The sequence below is a fragment of the Lethenteron reissneri genome, chromosome 40 (assembly GCF_015708825.2).
Source record: "Lethenteron reissneri isolate LAM-NWPU_2019-01 chromosome 40, ASM1570882v1, whole genome shotgun sequence".
Taxonomy (NCBI): domain Eukaryota; kingdom Metazoa; phylum Chordata; class Hyperoartia; order Petromyzontiformes; family Petromyzontidae; genus Lethenteron; species Lethenteron reissneri.
This window is the reverse complement of record NC_083818.1, coordinates 4,488,610-4,504,200: the sequence shown is the minus strand read 5'-3', so window position 1 is coordinate 4,504,200 and position 15,591 is coordinate 4,488,610. Positions and strand designations below refer to the sequence as shown.

Sequence of the window (15,591 nt, the reverse complement as noted above, 5' to 3'; positions counted from 1 at the left end):
GGGTCAGCGGGGTCACGGTGAAGGAGACGGCGAGTGGAGGCATGGCGGCTGCAGACGCGCGTGTTCATCTGTTCGCCGGCGGGTAACCACTCGCCAAACACTCGCCAAACACTCGCCAAACACTCGCCAAACACTCGCCAAACACTCGCTAAACACTCACCACTCACTCACCAACCACTCGCCAAACACTCGCCAAACACTCGCCAAACACTCACCACTCACTCACCAACCACTCGCCAAACACTCACCACTCACTCACCAACCACTCGCCAAACACTCACCACTCACTCACCAACCACTCGCCAAACACTCGCCAAACACTCGCCAAACACTCACCACTCACTCACCAACCACTCGCCAAACACTCACCACTCACTCACCAACCACTCGCCAAACACTCACCACTCACTCACCAACCACTCGCCAAACACTCGCCAAACACTCGCCAAACACTCACCACTCGTCAAACACTCACCACTCACTCACCAACCACTCGTTAAACACTCACTCACTACTCACTCGTCAAACACTCGCCAAACACTCGCCACTCACCAAACACTCGTCAATCACTCACCACTCACTCACCAACCAGTCGTCAAACACTCGTCAACCACTCACCACTCACTCACCAACCACTCACCAACCACTCGTCAAACACTCACCAACCACTCGTCAAACACTCGTCAACCACTCACCACTCACTCACCACTCACTCACCACTCACTCACCAACCACTCGTCAAACACTCACCACTCGTCAACCACTCGTCAAACACTCGTCAACCACTCGTCAAACACTCACCACTCACTCATCAACCACTCACCAACCACTCGTCAAACACTCACCAACCACTCGTCAAACACTCACCACTCACTCGTCAATCACTCGTCAAACACTCACCAACCACATGTCAAACACTCGTCAAACACTCGTCAAGCACTCACCACTCACTCACCAACCACTCGTCAATCACTCGTCAAACACTCACCACTCACTCACCAAACACTCGTCAAGCACTCACCACTCACTCACCAACCACTCGTCAATCACTCGTCAAACACTCACCACTCACTCACCAAACACTCGTCAATCACTCACCACTCACTCACCAACCACTCACCACTCACCAACACTCACCACTCACTCACCAACCACTCGTCAAACACTCACCACTCACTCACCAACCACTCGTCAATCACTCACCACTCACTCACCAACCACTCACCACTCACCAACACTCACCACTCACTCACCAACCACTCGTCAAACACTCACCACTCACTCACCAACCACTCGTCAATCACTCACCACTCACTCACCAACCACTCGTCAATCACTCGTCAAACACTCACCACTCACTCACCAAACACTCGTCAATCACTCACCACTCACTCACCAACCACTCACAACTCACCAACACTCACCACTCACTCACCAACCACTCGTCAAACACTCACCGCTAGACAGCCTCACCCTCGCCAGCCGCTCACCAATCACTCACCACTAACCAACCTCTGGCACACTTAAACACTCGACGATCACTCACCACTCACCGCTCACGAACCACTCGTCAACCACTCGTCAACCACTCGTCAACCACTCGTCAACCACTCGTCAACACTCACCACTCACCAACACTCACCAATCACTCACCAACACTCACTCACCAACACTCACCAACACTCAACACTCACCAACACTCACACTCACCACTCGTCAACCACTCACTCACCACTCACCAACCACTCACCAACACTCACCACTGCCACCACCGCCACCACCATCACCACCACCACCGCCACCACCATCACCACCGCCACCACCACCACCACCGCCGCCGCCGCCACCACCACCACCGCTCCCCGTGTGCCCCAGATGCCGCCTTTATAGGCGCTGTTGCTGCTCGCTCCTAACAGCATTCGGGCCCAGCAGCCGCTGTGAGCGCTTATTAACTTGTGGTATTGAAGATAACCAAGCTGCTTCAGTTCACCTGCCAGCCCCCGTGTCAACTCCACTGCTGGATGAAGGCCACCTCGCGCAGTGTCACTCATTGGCGAGGGGCGGGATTGTTTGACCATGCTTCACCACGTTGGCTGTGCCGGGTGGTGGCGGGTTTAACGACACAGATTTCTATCCACGCGATCTGATGCATGATCTTGGTGGCGTAAGCTCTACTACCGCTGCTACGTGTTCACGTGGCTCCAAGCTGCGCGTAGCTCCTGAGATCTGACGACATCGTGTGCAACATTCCCAGGGTTCCTGTATCATCCATTGACCTCTCTGCTGTGATGAACCCCAAACTGGACGGACGGTTCGCTGTGCCAGGCGATTAACACGCAGCAGTAGCAGTGGCAGGAGGAGGACTTTCGCGACTAGTAATTAACCAAAATAATAGAGGTTTTGTGGGGTGAGATCGCGTGCATATAAATGTGTCTTCTTGGTTCTTTCGATAAAGTCACGTAGAATGGAAATAATAAAATAATAAAAATAAAACATAATATTTAATTTTATTATGTTTTATTTTTATTATTTTATAATTTCCATTCTACGTGACTTTACCGAAAGAAAAAATTATAAAAATAAAACATAATATTTCATTTTATTATGTTTTATTTTTATTATTTTATTATTTCCATTCTACGTGACTTTACCGAAAGAACCAAGAAGATGGATCCCTGCAGTCACGAAAGAAGCTTTAACTCGAAATATAAATGTGTCGTTAAACCCGACGCCACCCGACACACAGAGCCTATTGGTAATGTTTGTGTCACCGAAACGAAACGTGTCAATTCGTTGCTAGCACGGCAGGCAGCACAGCGCGTGTGTGTGGGCGAGTGATCCCACTCGAATTGGCTGTGCTGCCTGGGCGTTGTTGATAGGTGCTCGCAAACTCCACTCTGTCCCTCCCTCCCCTACAAGTGATGCGAGAGAACATTTTACTGGTAGGAACCTCCTGGTTACACCAGCCCACAGGGGATTATTGTGTCTGTCGTGCAGGGAGGGGCTGAGTGGGGAGGGAGGGGCTGGGTGGGTGGGGAGGGTGGGGAGGGGCTCAGTGGGGAGGGGCTGGTTGGGGAGGGGCTGGTTGGGGAGGGCTGGGTGGGGAGGGGAGGGGCTGGGTGGGGAGGGCTGGGTGGGGAGGGGCTGGGTGGAAAGGGGCTGGTCACCCCGTGGTGCCCTTATAAAACTCAACGTTTAACCTACTCACGCCGGCTTGTGCCCGCCCTCACAGTCGGGCATATTTGCGGAATACACCACGCCGCCGTTGACCCTGCCCATTGACCGAGCAACCCAACGTTTCTATCAGCTCCCTCCGCAGGAATGTGTTTATAAACCAGTGGTTCTTTACCTTTCACTGCAGAACCCTTTGATTCTCAATCGTTAAAACAATGTACAATATTAATGAATACATAGGGTTTAATGAAACAAAGTAAATTGTACTTACCTGTCCGTGGTCCAATTTGTGTTTTCGATGGTTGACCTTTCCAAAAAAGAAATCTGGCCATGTCCCGCACCCCCCAGAAAGGGCATCACCCACCCTCCCCCCCAGGCTAAGAGCCACACTGCTTCACTCCGAATGCTAAAAGTCTCGACATTATATTTGACACGCGTCACGTGATGACACTACACATTCTCTGCACGGGTTTGTTTTAAATTAAATAATATTCGTGTTATGTAAGCCATCGCGTAACGCTCGTTCGTTCTCGCGCGAGGTTTTACGTGACCTTGACAGTTTCCCGGAAACCCACACTCGTCGTGAAGCAGTGCTATGTCCGCTGCTGAGTCGATGGCACTTGTATGCGATGGAGATCGGCTTTTAGATGTGCTTCGAGATTTGAAGCTTTCGTGACTGCAAGGATTCATATTTTTAGGTTTTTTCGGTAAAGTCACGTAGGTAAAAAATTAAAATTAATAAAAGTAAAATAAAAATCACGACGTTTCGGAGGCAACACAAGCTTCCGTCTTCAGGTGGAACCGTCACAGCACGATAGCTGTATCAAGTGGGAGAAATTCCAAGAAAACAGTCCTTGTATATATACTGGTTGAGGGTGGGAGGAGCCAAGGTAGGCACTGGATATTATTTTTGTGAGGTTCGGCTGAAGCACGCTGTTAGGAATGAGCCTTTGTTGTGTAAACTAGGTGCGGCTGATGCACTCCCAATACATTCGAATTTTACGCAGATTTTTTTTTTAAATCAGAAAATAATGCTTGGAGATGATACACATTATAGTTGTGGGGTGATTATGCATTTGTAGTTTTATTTCATTGAGAACTTGCAGCTGCCCTCTTTCGTATGCCTACTGTTAATGGAGAGCAGGAACCGGAAGTGGTGGCCGATCCGGATAACCGGAATCATCTTCTTGGTTTTTTCGGTAAAGTCACGTAGAATGGAAATAATAAAATAAAAAAAATAAAACATAATAAAATCATTCTCACGACGTTTCGGCCACAACGCAAGCAGCCGACCAATTCAGACCTCATTCGTCACCCCGTACCCTTATTAATCTCAACGTGCATCCTACAAAGTGCCATCACTAGGAGAGAAACACAAACAAATAGACACAAATAAATGTTTACCCGTATTGAAACGGCTGTGCACCGTACGGACCTGAAAACACAATTTCCCTGTACAAGAATACGGGTAAACCGTATGGTTTGGCAGCTATGCGCGGACCCCCTGAGCTGATAATGTCGTTACTACGCCACTGACTGGCTGTTAACGGCGTTGCTTCTGTGTTTTTACCTTCCAACATTGATGTCATGCTGTAGCGGGTGGCGTCACTTTTGTTCGCACGCAGGCAGGCAATAATATACGTAAGGCAATTGAGCCGAAATTCTAGGAAAATAGATATGAAAGTTGCGTGTGTATGTGTCGGAGTCCTCCCCTAAGTCGACGCGGCCTAAAATGACCACCTGGTGCGGTGCGTAAACATCGCCACCGGGGAGGCAGAGGCGGTCGGATGTGATGTTGGCCACCCATCCCCTCGTGTGCCGTGCTGGCCTTGATCAGTGCTGCTTGCTAACAGCACTGTTAGAGGCTATACGGGGGGATCGTGGTGATGAGATGTTAGCTACCTCACCTGGTATACAGGAGGTCGTGGGTTCGGTCCCGACCCCGACGACTGCTGTATATATGGAGTTTGCGTGCCTCTCTTCCCGTAGTCGCGTGGATTTTTCTCCGTGGCCTCCAGTTTTTCCCCTCCACATTTAGAAACAATGCGTTTAGAGTATTTTGGCTGCTGTAAATTTGCACGCGATGATGAAGCCACTTCGTTGAGCTATCATTTGTGGTAGCCAGGTCGCTTATGACAAAGGCCTGGACAGCTCAGTGGGCCTTACTCTGTTAAAATACAAATAGTTTAAATGTTTGTCTTTTCGATTTAAAGCTTTCGTGACTGCAGGGATTCATCTTCTTGGTTCTTTCGGTAAAGTCACGTAGAATGAAAATAATAAAATAAAAAAAATAAAACATCATAAAACAATTCTCACAATATGTTTATTACTTTATTATTTCCATTCTACGTGACTTTACCGAAAGAACCACGAAGATGTTCGTCTTTGTTTGTGCGCAGCTGCGGCGGCACGCTGGGCGCGGTGCTCACGTGCCCGCTGGAGGTGGTGAAGACTCGCCTGCAGTCGTCGGGCTCCCTGTCGGGACTCCGCTCCGGCGTGGCCCCTGCGCCGCTCGCGCTCGCCCCGTGCCGGCAGCTCGTGGCGCCCGGCTCGCTGGCGCTTCACGGAGCCGGCGCGGTGCCCGGCGGCGGCGGCACCGTCACCGCCGCCCGCGTCGCCACGCCGAGCTTGGCACAGTGTCTCAGGTGAGCCACGGCGGGCGGGCACCTGTGCACCAGCGATAATGATAATAACAGCTTCTTGGTTCTTGCGGTAAAGTCACGTAGAAGGAAAATAATAAAATCATAAAAATTAAACATACGTTTTACCAAAAGAACCAAGAAGATGAATCCCTGCAGTCACGAAAGCTTTAAATCGAAATAATAACAGCATCAACAACAGACGCTGCCACCCGGTTTTCCCGCTAGCACCGATTTTCCACTGCGTAACCGAGCCGAGCCGAGCTGGCCCCCGGCGTAACTCGCGAGGGGCCACGGTTATTTTACCACTGCAGAAGTCGTGCCGAGCCGTGTCGTGCCGCTGACGTCACACGCGTCGCGAACATGTCGAAACACGTGGAGGTGATGTGCCGACGCTGCAGCCTCGCGTCGTACTGACTGACATCATGCGTGTAGTGAATGCTTGTAAATGACAGACGGTGCCAATGAAGCAGCATTCTGTCTAGCACGTTGTAGTAGGCTTTCATGTAAATATAAATGTGTCGTTAAACCCGCCAACACCCGGCGAAGCCCAATTAATAAAAAGTTGTGTCACCTAAACAAAACGTGCAAAGTGGTTACTACTTCAGCCCACCGGTTGTGTGTTGGAAAGTAAACCCACAACATGTACAGTTTGACTATGGAAACGTTTCGCTGGTGATTACAACAACCAGCTTCATCAGGCGATAGCCAGGATTGTGAGAAAGAAAACAACCTGCATTCCAGACGGCGTTTGTCGTACGGCCGATGTTGACGTTGAGCAACAACTTGCGTGGCAGCGAATCGATACGGCGCCCCTGTGTGGACGGTAGTGACCTCCCGCGTATCCCCACGCCCCCCACCCCCTTCGCGTGTTGTCAGGACGATAGTGGAGAAGGAGGGAGTCCGGTCCCTGTTCCGGGGTCTGGGTCCCAACCTGGTAGGAGTGGCCCCGTCGCGGTAAGAACCAGAGCCCCTCGCTGTACTCCTGCTCTGCAGTACACCACAAGCTGTGCTCCTGCTCTGCAGTACACCACAAGCTGTGCTCCTGCTCTGCAGTACACCACAAGCTGTGCTGCTGCTCTGCAGTACACCACAAGCTGTGCTCCTGCTCTGCAGTACACCACAAGCTGTGCTCCTGCTCTGCAGTACACTACAAGCTGTACTGCTGCTCTGCAGTACACTACAAGCTGTACTCCTGCTCTGCAGTACACCACAAGCTGTGCTCCTGTTCTGCAGTACACTACAAGCTGTACTCCTGTTCTGCAGTACACCACAAGCTGTACTCCTTCTCTGCAGTACACTACAAGCTGTACTCCTGCTCTGCAGTACACTACAAGCTGTGCTCCTGCTCTGCAGTACACTACAAGCTGTGCTCCTGTTCTGCAGTACACCACAAGCTGTACTCCTGCTCTGCAGTACACCACAAGCTGTACTCCTTCTCTGCAGTACACTACAAGCTGTACTCCTTCTCTGCAGTACACTAAAAGCTGTGCTCCTACTCTGCAGTACACCACAAGCTGTACTCCTGCTCTGCAGTACACCACAAGCTGTGCTCCTGCTCTGCAGTACACTACAAGCTGTACTCCTTCTCTGCAGTACACTACAAGCTGTACTCCTTCTCTGCAGTACACTACAAGCTGTGCTCCTACTCTGCAGTACACCACAAGCTGTGCTCCTGCTCTGCAGTACACCACAAGCTGTGCTCCTGCTCTGCAGTACACCACAAGCTGTGCTCCTGCTCTGCAGTACACCACAAGCTGTGCTGCTGCTCTGCAGTACACCACAAGCTGTGCTCCTGCTCTGCAGTACACCACAAGCTGTGCTCCTGCTCTGCAGTACACTACAAGCTGTACTGCTGCTCTGCAGTACACTACAAGCTGTACTCCTGCTCTGCAGTACACCACAAGCTGTGCTCCTGTTCTGCAGTACACTACAAGCTGTACTCCTGTTCTGCAGTACACCACAAGCTGTACTCCTTCTCTGCAGTACACTACAAGCTGTACTCCTGCTCTGCAGTACACTACAAGCTGTGCTCCTGCTCTGCAGTACACTACAAGCTGTGCTCCTGTTCTGCAGTACACCACAAGCTGTACTCCTGCTCTGCAGTACACCACAAGCTGTACTCCTTCTCTGCAGTACACTACAAGCTGTACTCCTTCTCTGCAGTACACTAAAAGCTGTGCTCCTACTCTGCAGTACACCACAAGCTGTACTCCTGCTCTGCAGTACACCACAAGCTGTGCTCCTGCTCTGCAGTACACTACAAGCTGTACTCCTTCTCTGCAGTACACTACAAGCTGTACTCCTTCTCTGCAGTACACTACAAGCTGTGCTCCTACTCTGCAGTACACCACAAGCTGTGCTCCTGCTCTGCAGTACACCACAAGCTGTGCTCCTGCTCTGCAGTACACCACAAGCTGTGCTCCTACTCTGCAGTACACCACAAGCTGTGCTCCTGCTCTGCAGTACACTACAAGCTGTACTGCTGCTCTGCAGTACACCACAAGCTGTGCTCCTGCTATGCAGTACACTACAAGCTGTACTGCTGCTCTGCAATACACCACAAGCTGTACTCCTGCTCTGCAGTACACCACAAGCTGTGCTCCTACTCTGCAGTACACCACAAGCTGTGCTCCTGCTCTGCAGTACACTACAAGCTGTACTGCTGCTCTGCAGTACACCACAAGCTGTGCTCCTGCTATGCAGTACACTACAAGCTGTACTGCTGCTCTGCAGTACACTACAAGCTGTACTGCTGCTCTGCAGTACACCACAAGCTGTACTCCTGCTCTGCAGTACACCACAAGCTGTGCTCCTACTCTGCAGTACACTACAAGCTGTACTGCTGCTCTGCAGTACACCACAAGCTGTACTCCTGCTCTGCAGTACACCACAAGCTGTGCTCCTGCTCTGCAGTACACTACAAGCTGTACTGCTGCTCTGCAGTACACCACAAGCTGTGCTCCTACTCTGCAGTACACCACAAGCTGTGCTCCTGTTCTGCAGTACACCACAAGCTGTGCTCCTGCTCTGCAGTACACCACAAGCTGTGCTCCTGTTCTGCAGTACACCACAAGCTGTACTCCTACTCTGCAGTACACCACAAGCTGTGCTCCTGTTCTGCAGTACACCACAAGCTGTGCTCCTACTCTGCAGTACACCACAAGCTGTACTCCTACTCTGCAGTACACCACAAGCTGTGCTCCTGTTCTGCAGTACACCACAAGCTGTGCTCCTACTCTGCAGTACACCACAAGCTGTACTCCTGTTCTGCAGTACACCACAAGCTGTGCTCCTGCTCTGCAGTACACCACAAGCTGTGCTCCTGTTCTGCAGTACACCACAAGCTGTACTCCTACTCTGCAGTACACCACAAGCTGTGCTCCTGTTCTGCAGTACACCACAAGCTGTGCTCCTACTCTGCAGTACACCACAAGCTGTGCTCCTGTTCTGCAGTACACCACCAGCTGTACTCCTGCTCTGCAGTACACCACAAGCTGTACTGCTGCTCTGCAGTACACCACAAGCTGTACTGCTACTCTGCAGTACACCACAAGCTGTACTGCTGCTCTGCAGTACACCACAAGCTGTACTCCTACTCTGCAGTACACTACAAGCTGTACTCCTACTCTGCAGTACACCACAAGCTGTACTGCTGCTCTGCAGTACACCACAAGCTGTACTGCTACTCTGCAGTACACCACAAGCTGTACTGCTGCTCTGCAGTACACCACAAGCTGTGCTCCTGCTCTGCAGTACACCACAAGCTGTACTGCTACTCTGCAGTACACCACAAGCTGTACTGCTGCTCTGCAGTACACCACAAGCTGTACTCCTGCTCTGCAGTACACCACAAGCTGTACTGCTGCTCTGCAGTACACCACAAGCTGTACTGCTACTCTGCAGTACACCACAAGCTGTACTGCTGCTCTGCAGTACACCACAAGCTGTACTCCTACTCTGCAGTACACCACAAGCTGTACTGCTGCTCTGCAGTACACCACAAGCTGTACTGCTACTCTGCAGTACACCACAAGCTGTACTGCTGCTCTGCAGTACACTACAAGCTGTGCTCCTGCTCTGCAGTACACCACAAGCTGTACTCCTACTCTGCAGTACACCACAAGCTGTACTCCTGCTCTGCAGTACACCACAAGCTGTGCTCCTACTCTGCAGTACACCACAAGCTGTACTCCTGCTCTGCAGTACACTACAAGCTGTGCTGCTGTTCTGCAGTACACCACAAGCTGTGCTGCTGTTCTGCAGTACACCACAAGCTGTACTGCTGTTCTGCAGTACACTACAAGCTGTACTCCTGCTCTGCAGTACACCACAAGCTGTACTGCTACTCTGCAGTACACCACAAGCTGTGCTCCTGCTCTGCAGTACACTACAAGCTGTACTCCTGCTCTGCAGTACACTACAAGCTGTACTGCTGCTCTGCAGTACACCACAAGCTGTGCTGCTGCTCTGCAGTACACTATAAGCTGTACTCCTGCTCTGCAGTACACCACAAGCTGTACTCCTACTCTGCAGTACACCACAAGCTGTGCTCCTACTCTGCAGTACACTACAAGCTGTACTGCTGCTCTGCAGTACACCACAAGCTGTGCTCCTGCTCTGCAGTACACCACAAGCTGTACTCCTGCTCTGCAGTACACCACAAGCTGTACTGCTGCTCTGCAGTACACCACAAGCTGTACTCCTGCTCTGCAGTACACCACAAGCTGTGCTGCTGCTCTGCAGTACACCACAAGCTGTACTCCTGCTCTGCAGTACACCACAAGCTGTACTCCTGCTCTGCAGTACACCACAAGCTGTGCTGCTGCTCTGCAGTACACTACAAGCTGTACTCCTGCTCTGCAGTACACCACAAGCTGTACTGCTGCTCTGCAGTACACCACAAGCTGTACTGCTGCTCTGCAGTACACCACAAGCTGTGCTCCTGCTCTGCAGTACACCACAAGCTGTGCTGCTGCTCTGCAGTACACCACAAGCTGTACTCCTGCTCTGCAGTACACCACAAGCTGTACTCCTGCTCTGCAGTACACACAGCTATGCTGCGCTGCTCTGCAGTACACCACAAGCTGTACTCCTGCTCTGCAGTACACCACAAGCTGTACTCCTGCTCTGCAGTACACCACAAGCTGTACTGCTGCTCTGCAGTACACCACAAGCTGTACTGCTGCTCTGCAGTACACCACAAGCTGTACTGCTGCTCTGCAGTACACCACAAGCTGTACTGCTGCTCTGCAGTACACCACAAGCTGTGCTCCTGTTCTGCAGTACACCACAAGCTTGTGACCACGGTGCCTGCACACAGGCAAAGATCACCCCTGTATAGCCCTTGAACAGACTGTTGGGGCAGGTGCCGTTTAGCGAGCACATGTGAAGGACGCTTGGATGCACGGGGGTCTGGGGGGGGGGGTGGTGTGGCTGACACCACGCCCGGGCCCACGTTTAAGGTGGAGTCAACCTAGGGGATTCCCATAATGAGTTCAGATGTCCTTTGTCAATGTTAGCCGTGAGCGTAAATCAAATTTGAATTCGCTAGGTTCTAAAACTAAACTGTTTCTATTTTACCAACTCAGCGAAGTTGCTTGTCGTCACGTGGACATTGATAGCAGCCAAATACTCTTAGCGCACTGCGCTAACCACTGCACTACCGCTCCCCACACACAGTGTCTTCGCTCGCACGCACACACACACGCGCACACCCATGCCTATGATTAATTATTTATCCAGGAAAGCCACATCCGAGTCCCAGGACTCTTTTACACACCGCCGGTTTCGTGAATTCCTTTGAGCGTCGTGGTTTCCTCCCCGAGCGTTGGGCCTTCCCCGAAATGCAGCGCGACCCTTCACCGACGTGCCGTTCGTATCGCGCGAAACCTTCGCTGCGAAGCGCAAAAACAACCCTTGAAAGTTCCCCCGCTCGCTGCTGCTGCTCTCTCCCCCCCCCTCTCCCCCCAGCGCCATCTACTTTGCGGCCTACTCCTCCGCCAAGGAGCACTACAACTCCGTCTTCCAGGCCGAGTCTCCGCCAGTGCACATGTGCTCCGCTGCCACGGCCGGTACGAGCCGCGAGCCTCTGCCTTTCTCTGTCGCAGCGTGCCGTGCCTGCTGTACCATGCCGTGCCTGCTGTACCGCGCAGTGCCTGGATGTAGCATACTGTATTGAACCATGCTGTATTTGCTGTGCCATGCTGTACCCCACAGTACCATGCTGTACCGTACCCTGCAAAGCCATGCTCTACCAGTTCTACCGTGCAGCATCATGCTTTAGCATGCTGTCTAGTACCATGCTGTAACCATGTTGTAACCATGTACCATACCATGCTGTACCTGCTGTACCTTGTAGTACTACGCTGTGCCATGCTGTTTTGTGCTTGACCGTGTCGTAGCATGTTTGTACCTGCTCTAGCATGCCGTGCTGTACCATACCGTACGATGCCGCCCCGTGTCGTTACATGCAGCACCCGCTGTACCATGCAGCACCATGCTGTACCATGCAGCACCATGCTGTACTCTACCGTGCTGTAACCGTGCCGTGCCGTACGTACAATGGCGCAACACTGCTGCGACCTACCGTGTATCGTGGCCTTGACATCACGAGGGGTGGGTGGTGGCAGCGTGGGGGTGGGGGGGGGGGGGCCGGTGGTGTTTGCTGGGGGGCCGCCGTCACACCGGAGGGGTTGAGAGTGTCACCGGTTCACAAGGACGAATTTTCAGGCATTCAATAAACTTTATTAACTTTTTGTCTATTACCAGGTAAGGCCACACGTGAGCTGTGTAGCTCTTTTTCAGAAGCGTTTTGGCCGCAATTGGCAGCTCAACCAAGTGGCTTGTCATCGTCACGTGGAAATGCATAGCAGTCAAATGTGGAGGGGAAAAACCGGAGGACCCGGAGAAAAATCCACGCGACCACAGGGAGAGAGAGAGAGACACGCAAACTCCAAATATACAGCAGCAGGCGTCAGGGTCGGGATCGAACCCACGACCTCCTGTATACCAGGCGAGGTAGTTAACATCTCACCATGGGGAGAGAGAGACACGCAAACTCCAAATATACAGCAGCAGGCGTCAGGGTCGGGATCGAACCCACGACCTCCTGTATACCAGGCGAGGTAGTAAACATCTCACCACGGGGAGTCGTGGCCGCGCTCGCGATCCGCCGCACGGTCGCTTCGGTTCGACTCGCCGAGCGCTCGTCTTCGCTTCACCCACACCGGTGGTTGCCGCCCTCCCCCCTCTCGGCAGGGTTCACCGCTATCAGCGCCACGAACCCAATCTGGCTCGTAAAAACTAGAATGCAGCTCGAGAGCAGGTAACGCAGCGCGGCCGCTCGACATGTGACATCCCTCACCTCCCTCCCCTCGCCTCCCCTCCCTCCCTCCCCTCCCTCCCCTCCCCTCCCCTCCCTCCCTCCCCTCCCTCCCCTTGCCTCCCTCCCCTCGCCACCCCTCCCTCCCCTCCCTCCCCTCCCTCCCCTTGCCTCCCTCCCCTTGCCTCCCTCCCCTCGCCTCCCTCCCGCCCCTCACCTCCCGCCCCTCCCTCCCGCCCTCCCCTCCCTCCCCTCGCCTCCCTCGCTTCGCTCCCACCCTCACCTCACCTCCCCTCCCTCACCTCACCTCCCTCCCCTCCCTCACCTCCCCTCGCCTCCCTCCCCTCCCCTCCCTCCCTCCCCTCCCTCGCCTCCCTCCCTCCCCTCGCCTCCCCTCCCTCACCTCACCTCGCCTATCTCCCTCCCTCCCCTCCCTCCCCTCACCTCCCTCCCCTCGCCTCCCTCCCCTCACCTCCCCTCCCTCCCGCCCCTCCCCTCCCTCCCGCCCCTCACCTCCCTCCCTCCCTCGCTTCGCTTCCACCCTCACCTCGCCTCCCTCCCCTCTCTCCCCTCACCTCGCCTCCCACCCTCACCTCCCCTCCCTCCCCGCCACCAAAACGGATTTGCCTCGTCGGAAAGCGAATCTGGGCGTCTGTGTTGAGGTTTTCTCAAGGTTTGTCTCCGAATCGTGTTTTGTTCCGCCGTGCGGCTGGCTCTGCACGTGCGTTGCTGCTTGATCTGCCCGGGTGCTAAATTGGCGGCTTTGGGCGGTGGCCTTGGCCTGCGGTTGCGGTGACCCCAATGAACGTTGCTTTCTGTTGTTCCTCGCAGAGGCCACGGCGGAGGTTGCGATGAGCGTCCTTTGTGCTTATTCCCGCCTCCCCGTTTGTTGTTGTTAAGGAGAGGTTCACAATATAATCACAAATTAACTTTCAAAATTTGCTTAGGTTCGTTAGGTAGGTAGGCTAAAAAAATATTTTTTTATAAAACGCGAGGCGTCAAGGAAAGTGGGAGGCCGGATTGTTACGTTGCAGGATTGTGAGAGGGGGTGGGGTGGGGGGTGGGGGGGGGAGACCTCATCCAGCAGTGGATAGATCAGGGCCGATGATGACGGCTGTAATAATCACAAACAAAATAACAAACTTCACGCGAATGATAAAAACTCGTTTTTTTAGGAACAAAAAAGTAGACGAGTAGAAATTGCTCAATTTACCCAAACAGCATCGGCTTATTTATCACATTTAACAAAACACCTTGACACTTGGCGAACATCAAGCCTCGTATGCACGTGTGTATGCTGAACTTCTGCAACGTACGTGCATAGCCAACCGTGCTAATCGGAGGTGCGGGGTGGGGGGGGGCAAACAACACAAAAACGATCAAGCCACGCTGCGAAGGCCAGCTTGCGCTTGAGTCGATGTATTGCCCGAGCGACGCTTCTTGCCGTCGCGAGCCGGCGTTGTAGCGAGCGCGTTGTGGAGCAGAGAGATGAGACGATCGCGGGCAGCGTTTAAAAACGCTGTTCACTAAAATAAACTGAAACTTTTTATTTTACCAGCTAAGGCCCCACTGGGCTATATTGCTCTTTTTTAGAAGCGACCTGGCCACAAATGTTAGCTCAACGAAGTGGCTTATCATCGTGTGGACATTTATAGCAGCAGCCAAATACTCGGAACGCGAAATGGTAACCACCTCGCCTGGTGTACAGAAGGTCTTGGGTTCGATCCCAACCCTGACGCCTGTACATTTGGCGTTTGCGGTGTCTCTCTCCCCGTGGTCGCGTGGATTTTTCTCCGGGCCCTCCCGTTTTTCCTTTCACATTTAGAATCACGCGTTTAGAGTATTTGGCTGCTGTCAGTTTCCACGTGATGATGAGGATGATGATAAGCCACTTCGTTGGGATATTGTTTGGGACTGCCAGGTCGCTTCTGAAAAAGAGTTACATAGCTTAAGAGGGCCTTAACTGGTGAACAAGAAAAGTGACATGTTATCGGTTAAATCTAGGGCCACAGAGATTTGGTATTTCTCTGTGGTTTGCCACACCTCCCAAGCGTTCTCTCTCCTGAGATGACATCTGTTCCGTCGGTGCCGCCGCCGCCGCCGGGTTAATGAGTGTGGAGGCTGTGACAGCGGTTATACAGCAGCAGGAGGTGTGACCTTTACAAGCGGGCAAGAGTACACTGAGAGCAAGGGAGGGAGGGAGGGAGGTCAGGGAGGGAGGTGAGGGAGGTGAGGGAGGGAGGGAGGTAAGGGTGGGAGGTGAGGGAGGGAGGGAGGGAGGTGAGGGAGGGAGGGAGGTAAGGGAGGGAGGGAGGGAGGTAAGGGAGGGAGGGAGGTTAGGGAGGGAGGTAAGAGAGGGAGGTTAGGGAGGGAGGTGAGGGAGGGAGGGAGGTAAGGGAGGGAGGGAGGTTAGGGAGGGAGGGAGGTTAGGGAGGGAGGTAAGGGAGGGAGGTT

General features: G+C 53.0%; 1 protein-coding gene across 2 annotated transcripts in view; it reads left to right on the top strand.

Annotated features, from left to right (window-relative positions):
* LOC133352432 (solute carrier family 25 member 36-like) overlaps window positions 1-15,591 on the top strand; it is a 25,129-nt gene continuing 9,538 nt past the window's right edge. Inside the window, exons 1-5 of one of the 2 annotated variants that reach the window (XM_061568073.1) lie at window positions 1-82; window positions 5,574-5,819; window positions 6,693-6,770; window positions 11,787-11,887; window positions 13,074-13,140. In XM_061568073.1, coding sequence (XP_061424057.1) covers window positions 42-82; window positions 5,574-5,819; window positions 6,693-6,770; window positions 11,787-11,887; window positions 13,074-13,140 — 533 coding nt within the window. In that variant the 5' untranslated portion in view covers window positions 1-41. The remainder of the gene's footprint in view (window positions 83-5,573; window positions 5,820-6,692; window positions 6,771-11,786; window positions 11,888-13,073; window positions 13,141-15,591) is intronic. The other variant, XM_061568072.1, reaches the window with a different exon arrangement.